The sequence below is a fragment of the Helianthus annuus genome, chromosome 12 (assembly GCF_002127325.2).
Source record: "Helianthus annuus cultivar XRQ/B chromosome 12, HanXRQr2.0-SUNRISE, whole genome shotgun sequence".
NCBI lineage: Eukaryota > Viridiplantae > Streptophyta > Magnoliopsida > Asterales > Asteraceae > Helianthus > Helianthus annuus.
Window position 1 is genome coordinate 17,700,070 of NC_035444.2, and position 9,970 is coordinate 17,710,039.

The 9,970-nt window shown below is 40.8% G+C and overlaps 1 protein-coding gene across 1 annotated transcript; it reads right to left on the reverse strand.

Annotated features, from left to right (window-relative positions):
* Positions 1 to 5,919: 5,919 nt before the first annotated feature.
* On the reverse strand, positions 5,920 to 7,503 carry LOC110892518. The gene is made up of 2 exons (XM_022139677.1): positions 7,237 to 7,503; positions 5,920 to 7,131 (listed from the first exon to the last, which is right to left on the reverse strand). Exons 1-2 carry the CDS (start codon positions 7,501 to 7,503, stop codon positions 5,920 to 5,922), a joined length of 1,479 nt encoding a protein of 492 aa, XP_021995369.1.
* Between the last annotated feature and the right edge of the window lie 2,467 nt (positions 7,504 to 9,970).

The following is a 9,970-nucleotide window of genomic DNA, read 5'->3' on the forward strand; positions in this document are numbered from 1 at the left end:
AAATAAATTAAAGTAAGATAATAGTGGTTTGAGTCATGACCACACCCTTAGGGTAGTGGTTTTGGATGATGGATTAGAAGTAAGTGATATAACGTTGATGTGAAGGGCCATGGTGATCATGAGAGTCATGACCATACCGTATAGCCTTATCAAGTAATAAATATTATATTTTTATAAATTCAAAGCTTGAATTGTTTAACCAAGTGGCCATCCAAAAATTCATGCGGATGATTCCATTTTCCTTATTTGTTAAATATTACCAAAAATACAGTTATCGTCCCCTCAAACATGTATGAAACCATTTAAACATAAGTATAAAACCATTTAAACATACAGAGATCTAATCGATCTATGATATTCGAACAAAAAATGTCGATTAAGGTGCACACTATTTAAAAGAGATACCATTTATCTATTATATTAACATTAAAAAAAAACTCTTAGATTTAGGAATTATCGATTATCATGAAAACTACTGATTATTTTATTAATAATCTCATCTCATGTGGTAACTCATTAGTTAAATCTCAAAACAAAAGTAATTTAAATCTTGTGAAAAACCACCATCCCACCTCCATTAATATTATCCAATAATGGTAACAAACACACAAATATAACACAAAAGATAACACATCGATATTAGATCATGAATGATTAACATCGATATTAAATCATGAATGATTAAACCGTACCTTTACCGACGATGATGTTGATGACCCATTTAGAGAGAATTAAAGCTTGTGATAATGAGATCCAAGTTCAAAAGCAACTCGTGCTGATAATGTGTTGTGAAACTAGCCTAATAGCAAAGAAAGAAGACTAATAGCAAAGAAAGAAGAAGAAAATAAAAGGGAGAAGAGATCTAATATTTCATTGATTGAGATATCTATTACAAGAGATACAATGTAGTATATATAGGAGAAGGAAACTTGGAGAAGAAGTCAGTCTATTTTAGGAGTTGATAACCATAATAATACAATAATATATTTGAAGAAACACTGGTTCAACAGATTAGAATCAATTGAACCAGGGGGTTTGAATCCGCATAAAAGGTTAGTTCTCTCTCAATTGGTTCAGTGGAAGTCGAACTCCTTCTCTGGTAATTCTGCAAAACAGAGCACCGTTAGCCTCGTCAAGGGGAGAAAAAGGGTTCTCTCCTTGACCCGACTCCGGTGTGAGAGTAAGTATTTGAATGGAGAAGATAAAGGTATTTGAGTAGTGAAATTGGATCTGAATTTTTACCTGAAGAATTCTCCTATTTATAACCGAGAGTTTGGGAGGGAAAATTTGTTATTGAAAAGATAACGGAAGATGCTAACGCCGTAGCGGTTATTTTTCCTTCCGTTACATTTCTTTTAATCTTTGTTAGTTTGCCTTGATCAGACGTGGATGCACACGGATCGTGACCTGATCCTATGGCTAGAGAATTGCCACGTGGAAAGTGATCCAAGTGGAGATCATTCTTCAATCACATGCTATCGTTGTGATTTCAGGAATGTTTGTGATGATGACACGTGTCCAGACGGTTATAACCGTCTGGGTGGTGCACGATTGTACCTCTTCTAGAAGATTACTGCTGTAATCTGGTGTGACACCTCTTAGTGTGTACATAGCTGAACAAATCCCAGTCTGGGTAAAATAATATCCAAGTCTGGATATTTGGGTGGACATTTTGGTCTCAGGGTTTTTGACCCTTTGTTAAATGGAAGGCGTCGCAAGGGTTCGGTTTTCCCTTTGGGCGCGCGACTATCGCTCGTTAGTTTCTTTCTTCCTTCTGCAAGACCAATGCGCGGCCGCGCAAGGTTAGAAAGGTTGAAAGGTCGGTTTGGTGGTATGGTCCCATATCTTTGTGGGATTTTTGGGACCTTACCCCTTCAAGTCCCCCCAGTCTAGTGTTGTACTTATGCAAATAAGTGGAGCACTGGACTTAGGAGAGAGATGGTTTTTGAGCGCGAAAAATGAGAAATATTCTATGAGAAGACTCTATTTTATTTTGGGGATTTTGGAAATCTTTTGTCTTTATAGGATGGTACAGCTAGGACTGTAGGTCAAGCTGACATTGTCAGGTATATGCTGCTATTCGTGCCTTTCACGCGCGTGTGCAAACGCGTGTGTACTTTTCCTGCTCTTTCGAAGGACTGTGATATCCGAAAAAATTGCTGTGACGGTTCCCGATGCTTATTTATTGCGATGAGTATATAACGTTTGGGTAACCTCCTAGTGCCATCATTGTTCTGTTGAAACTTTTCCCATGCCTTTCTTTTCTTGAAAAATCCATCATTCCTCTTTTTATGTCGACCGGAGAAAATCAAGAAGGTCTTGCTGAAGAGATGTCTACTAAACTTCCACCATTGAAGTGGCCGAGGGGGTCTTTTGACGGTTTGATGCGAAATCTTAAGTTTCCGGAAAGTTGGGGTGCTCTGTACCCTGAAGAAGGGCAGACAGCGGCAGATGCTCCGTCTGGATACATCACCCTTTTCTGGGATTTCTTCTGTGATAGCAACTTCCGTTTGCCTGCAACGACGTTTCTTCTTGACATCCTTACATTTTATAATATTCATCTTTCTCAACTGCATCCTATTGGTATGGTCAGGGTTCAACATTTTGAGTTCGTGTGTCGGACTATGAATATTGAGCCGACCGTTCCTCGATTTAGGGTTTTCCACCAAATGCACTGTACCCAGGGGTTTTACTCTTTTGTTCAGAGAGCTACTGCAAAGAAGATTTTGCTCAATCCTCCGAAATCCTTCCATGATTGGAAACAGAAATTTTTCTTTATTAAGGCCGGAGTGATTCCGATGAGGATGGTGTTGAGGGGAAAAGAGGATGTTCCTATTGAAACACTCCGGACCCCTTCTGATGAAACTTGGTACCAGGATCTGAAGGAGGTACCTAATATTGCTTTGCCGGAGAAAGCCCTTGTCGGAGCTGGGATGAGTTTAAACTGGAAGATGGATCGGGACGACAAGCCTGTATACACAGAGGGGGGCCATGGTACGGTTTAAGTTTTTTTTTTTTTTTTTTTTTTGAGCCTGTCTGTTTTTTCTTGCAGTTGTTTCACTGTATGTTGTTGCCTACAAAAGAGAACGGGGGAGAATGGGTACCATTAAGAAAGATCCTGATGAAGAATTTTGGTATGATCGTATTGCAAGGAATTTTTCTCTTCCGCGGGACGCGGATTTGTCTGATCCTCCAGCTGCTGGCGCAGGTAAGATTGTGTGCGCTGTCCGTCTTATCTTTTTACTCGCGCCTTAATTGTTCTTTGCGCTTTGTAGGTGAGTTGTCAAATTTGGGCGTAGGCCCTGAGAGGAAAAGGCGCGCTACGGCTACTAATGTTGCGCCCAAGAAAGGTGATGCGGGAAAGACTCAATCTTTCAAAGTTAAAAATGTTGAGAAGAAAGGTATGCGCCATTCTTCTGACAAGTGTGATTATGTGGTGGTTTCTGATACTTTGGAGGGTCTTACGCCTGCAGTTACTATTCGGCGGCCGAAACCAGAGCCGAAAGATTCTGCTGACATTCCTCCATCCAACCCAGATGATCCAATTGACTTGGAATCTAGTCCTGAGCATTTGGTGCAGAGAAGAGCAAGCAAGAGAAAACAAACTGATACGAACGCGGAGGATCAGCCTCCTAAGAAGATTCAAAGAAAGAAGATTACTCGAAGGGGGAATCTTGATGCTTTTGTTACGGAATCTGTTCCTGGTAAGCAGCATCTTCTCTTGTTTCCTTTTTATGGGTTAAATTTTTATGGATTTTTACTTTTACAGTAACTCCTGTTGCTCCATCTCCCACCAATGTTCAAGCCGTGGTGCATGAAGAACTTCCTCCTACTCCTCCGCATGCTTCTGCAACTGTTCAATCGAACGCTGCAGAAGGCGCTGATGACGATGCGGAGAAGCCTGTTGAAATTGAGAGGTCTGCTGATGCGGGCCTAGGTAAGACGGATGATACGGATAATCCTTCGGCTCCTGAGGTAGTTGCTCAAGACCAAGGGAGAGGGTCAACCGAAAAAATTCCTAGTCCTGCTCCTTCAGATACTACACCGGAGCATATTGAGAAGACAACAGTTGAAGAACAAGACTCATCAGCCGGTGTTAGTAAGCAATCTCCTATCCGTCCAGAGGAAACTTTGGGAGATTATTATTATCGGAGCTATTTGGAGAAGGATGCTGCTGACCCTCATGCTCCTGTCTGGAATTTGAAGAAAGGAGATAATTTTGCGGACTGGCATGTGTGCCAAGATTGGTTGCAGGGGATAATTCCGCCTGGGGAGGTCAAGTTTCAAGAAAGCCAATCTTGTGATCAAGCCTATCAGTCTTACGTTGCTGAGACCGCCTCTCATGTTTCTACCACCCATCGTATTGTTCGGGAGTGGTATAATATGCATAAGGAGCAGAAATCTTTCGCGGCGGCTCAGAAGAAATTCTCCAATGATGAGAGACGTCTAGCCCAATTGATGGCGAAACTAAAAAATGATCAAGCCAAGTTTGAGGCTGAGCGGAAGACTGAGGAGTGGTCTGTTGCTGGTTGGAAAAGAAAGGCTGAAGCTGAAGCTGCTCTTCTTTCTGAAGAACGAAAAAACTGGAGGAAGATTTGTGAAAAGGATAACGCAGAGAAGGCAAATCTCCGTATTATCATAAATAACCTCAAAGCTGATGTTGAAAAGCTGAAGAATCAAGATGCGGAGGTTGAGAGATTGAAGAAAGAGAAAGCTGACTTGGAAGCTTTGTTGGCAGAAGCTCGTGCTCATAGGGAACGTAGCGAGCAACGGGAGGTACAAGCTTTAAGCACTCTTGCCATTAGGGATAAGGAACTAGAGGAACTTACTGCTTTGGTTTCTGACCAGGAACAACTGAAAAAGGACCTGGAGCTTGCGCGTTCTGATCATGCTGAGTTCTCCCGCCGCTTGACTGCGACCGAAGAAAAACTGGAAAATTCAGAGACGGCGCGGGTTTCAGCAGAGAGCGAGCTTGAGCCCTTAAGGAATGACATAACCTGGTTGAAGGATCTTGGGATTGCCTGTGTAAGCTCCTACCTTATATATGCGCTTGTGTTGGCTTTTTTCTCTCTCTTCTTTTGTGTTAACCGCTATTGATTGGTTTCATAGGTTGCTGAATATGTGTTAAACTCTAAAGAGCTGGATAAGACTGTTGCGGATTTAGTGGTTGCTGCGCGGCGGGATGGTTATGCGCAAGGTTATGCAGAATGCTCTCATCATGTAACGAGTGCGCTGAAAGTTACTTGGGATGACAGCAAGTCTGCTACTTTTGGTGTAGATACTGCGGCCGCGCTTGCTTCTATGAAGGCGGAGTTTAATAACTTACAACTCCCAGTTATGGAGTTGATAGATGTAGCGCTGCAGTCGGACGATCCGGTAGCGCAGCTTAAAGAAATCTTCCCTGATGAGGAAGAAAATTTAGAGTAGGGTGAAATTTGTTTCTGAACAATTTGTGTTTTTCCCCCTTTTCTTTTTGTGGGATGTATATCCTTGTTTTGTTGCGCTGTTCGCGTAAAAACTCGAAACACTGCCGTGTTTGAATCTTGTCAGGGCGTATTTGTACGCTGAAAGTAATATGTTTCTATTTGTTTGAATGCCTTTACAATTTTTTGCATGAGTACAATTGCTTTTACTTAAGTAAGGCGAATGAAGTTGGTATGAAGCTCATGCGTGGAGTCTATGGTCGTTTGTGAAATAATCACCGACCGCGAATGGAGCTTATTTTATATTACCATAATGTTTTCGTGCTTACTAAAAAGAAATTGCATGCATTTTGTAAATACAAATGATAGAAACTTTGTAATTTTTATTCATGGATAACGCGCAGAGGCATTACAAAGTCTTAATAATTAGATGGAACTTAACTTAGTTCTGCCATTTTTTGACGTTTTCTTCCTGCGGGGACTTCTGCAGAGTCTCTTAAGTCTTGGCCCGTTTGTTGGAGGTTTCTTCTCCCCGGGTGATTTGCTTTATCTCCTTGCGCATATTCTGGAGTAGATGCATAAACTCCCCATTTTTGAGGGCTTTCTCTATCTCAATGCGCAAGGAAATGCAATTGTTTGTGGTGTGTCCCGTATCCTTATGATATTCGCAATACTGCGCTAGGTCCTGACCACGTTTACTCTTCATCGGGATTGGCGGTTTAAACTGATAATCCTCGGTACTCAGGACTTCCGCCGGGGTCTTGGTCAGTGGGGTCCACTGCCTCTCCCTGTTTTCATGCTTGTTATCTCTCTGAGCAGAGAGTTTGTTAATTGTTGCGCGAGCATCTTCAGAGGAGCGGCTTCCAGATGACTCGCGCCATGATTTCTTGAATCTTCGCTCGCCCGTTGCACTTAAATCTGTGGGCCTGCTGTGTGGTGGTGGTGGTCTGTTTTTAGTAAGGTTTTTCTCTGTTTGTGCGTAAACCTTGGCCGCCGCCATTATCTTTTCCCAACTCTTGGGAAGACCTTCTGTTCCGGACAGCACTTTGACCATATCGTCACATCTAACCGCGTACTTAAACTGAGCGCGGATTAACTGTTCGTGGACACCACCGATCTCTAATACTTCCTTATTATACCTGGTTATAAAATCTTCCAAATTCTCATCATCTCGACGCCATATGTTCATGATATCAGATGTATCCCGCATGGAGCGCCTTTGCTGGCTGAAATGTGTTAAGAATTTTTGGCGCAGGTCTTTCCATGACTCGATTTGCCCCGTTGGTAGATTATCAAACCAGATTCGCGCTGGCCCCGTTAATGTTTGAACAAACAAATGACACCAAAGCGGAAGAGTCCAACCGCCGACCAATCCTGCGCTGGTAAAGACCCTCAAATGATCGTCGGGATCAGTTAACCCATTGAATTTGCCGACGTTAGATGGTAATTTTGCCCTTTCTAACGGAGCCAGAGCTATTTCCAGTATAAACTTCGAGTTTTCCGCTGCTTCTGCAGGGCGGTAAACTAAGTCGTAATTATGCTCTGCCTTAGGGTTGTACACCGCTCGGGGCCTGGATTTGTTAGAGTTTGGGTGCAGCCTGTTGAATACGCTGGTGTTTGCGCTCAAACGATACGTTTGGTTAGATTCATCGGTGTGAGCATCCCAAGGGGAGCCCAACCTATCATGAACTGATTGCCTTTGACGAGGCTGTGACTCATGGTGTTGTCTCTAATAGCTGTTTGTTCCATCATTCGTTGATTCTTCTCGTTGGGAAGCATGAGCTCTAGATCCCGGCCTTCGCGATTGTGTTACGGGAGCGGTTTGAGCACATAATTGTGTATACACTGCATTTAATGCTCCTTGTGACCGGACATACCATGATATCGGAGTTTCCCCCGGTGGTAGAATTGATTGGGCGGGATTTGTGGGAAATATCCCTAGAGTAACAGGGTCATTTGCTCCATTAGATTGAACCTCATTATCGTCTGAGGCCTCTTCCACCATCCCTTTGACTGGTAAATTGTTTCCGACATTTGGTCGAGGACCAGACCATCGGTGAGAAGATGAATTTTCTGCCATATGCAAAAACAGAAAAATGAGATGAACTGAACCGAAACGAGATAGGAACTAGAAAAACTGAGAAAACGGTGGGCGCCAATGAAGAAACACTGGTTCAACAGATTAGAATCAATTGAACCAGGGGGTTTGAATCCGCATAAAAGGTTAGTTCTCTCTCAATTGGTTCAGTGGAAATCGAACTCCTTCTCTGGTAATTCTGCAAAACAGAGCACCGTTAGCCTCGTCAAGGGGAGAAAAAGGGTTCTCTCCTTGACCCGACTCCGGTGTGAGAATAAGTATTTGAATGGAGAAGATAAAGGTATTTGAGTAGTGAAATTGGATCTGAATTTTTACCTGAAGAATTCTCTTATTTATAACCGAGAGTTTGGGAGGGAAAATCTGTTATTGAAAAGATAACGGAAGATGCTAACGCCGTAGCGGTTATTTTTCCTTCCGTTACGTTTCTTTTAATCTTTGTTAGTTTGCCTTGATCAGACGTGGATGCACACGGATCGTGACCTGATCCTATGGCTAGGGAATTGCCACGTGGAAAGTGATCCAAGTGGAGATCATTCTTCAATCACATGCTATCGTTGTGATTTCAGTAATGTTTGTGATGATGACACGTGTCCAGACGGTTATAACCGTCTGGGTGGTGCACGATTGTACCTCTTCTAGAAGATTACTGCAGTAATCTGGTGTGACACCTCTTAGTGTGTACACAGCTGAACAAATCCCAGTCTGGGTAAAATAATATCCAAGTCTGGATATTTGGGTGGACATTTTGGTCTCAGGGTTTTTGACCCTTTGTTAAATGGAAGGCGTCGCAAGGGTTCGGTTTTCTCTTTGGGCGCGCGACTATCGCTCGTTAGTTTCTTTCTTCCTTCTGCAAGACCAATGCGCGGCCGCGCAAGGTTAGAGAGGTTGAAAGGTCGGTTTGGTGGTATGGTCCCATATCTTTGTGGGATTTTTGGGACCTTACCCCTTCAATATTCATAACAATTTGATAGTTTTGATGGGTACGTATGTATATATCTATATCAATATATTATATATACATATTAAGTTCGGTCGAACCGGTCGGACCGGTCCGACCTTTGACCCCGTAAGGCGACCGAGTCGACCTCCGGTCCGGTTCTGAAAACATTGCTCAGGAGTGGGATGGTGAACCTCATGGTTGTGGAAGATTGAGAAGTCAGAGTTGTTTGGAGAAGAAATACCAAGGCCTTCTTTATATACGCTCCACATTTTCACGGAATTGGAACTCTGATCATCGATAGGCATGGGAGCCTGTTTAGGGAAAGGGGGTAAACGACGCTTCTGCTCTTGCTTTGTGTCTCTGTTAGCTAAAACAGCGTTGCCTCTCTTGAAACCCTACCACACACACACACACCAGTCATATGTTTTTGTGTGTTTCTAGTCATATTTTTCTGAATATATAGGGGAAGGTTCATTTGAGAAGAAATTTAATGTGAGAACAAATAGAAGAAAAGGGCATAATGGTAAAACACTACATAGTTTATAACTCCTCCCATTAATTATGTTATCTTTCATTAATAAAGCAAAGAAAAATTTAGCCTACACATTTCAAAATTTATGCTACGTATATCTTACACTTACCGAAATTTACCCCTACGCATATCTAAATTTGTCATACACATTTCAAAATTTATCCTGCACATATTAAAATTTATCCTACACATGTCGAAAATTGTCCTTCACCATAAATTATTTTATCTTGAAAGAGTATATTTCTAAGTGAGTTACAAAGTTTAATTAGTTAGCTAATTAATTACAATTATAAATTTACATATATGCCCTTTTTAATAACATTAAATGTACATATTAAATGAAGTAAAATGGAGCATTTCTATTGGTTTAAAACTTGTTCTTTTTATTCTTACAAAAATTTTGTTCTCATTTGAACTTTCCACTATATATATATATATATATATATATATATATATAGGGGAAGGTTCTATGCAGAACACTAAATATTGCGAGAACACGCAGAACAAAATGAATCACTCATTTTTTCAATCTAAAAAACCTAAAAACTAAAAGAAAATGTTATAAATGTAAGATTTATTGTTTCTAACACTAGAATTTAAAACAAAATATGAAAAATCTTCAGTTTTTAAATAACCTACATGTGCTACACACATGTAGGTTATGTGTAGGCTAAATTACCTACATGTATGTAGACTATGTGTAGGAAAAAATTTATAATTTTTTTATGTAAATATAATACACATATGAATGTAAGAAACATAAAATTTAAGAAATATAGACCTTAAATCCCAAAATTTAGAGATTTAGAGTTGTTCTTTTTGTTCTCGCAATAATTAGTGTTCTGTAATGATCCTTATCCTATATATATATATATATATATATATATTATATATGGTTTAGTATTCATGCTCATACAATTTTGAAAATGTAGATAATAAAATAAAATACACGAATATGAAATTTCCCTTTTATAAAA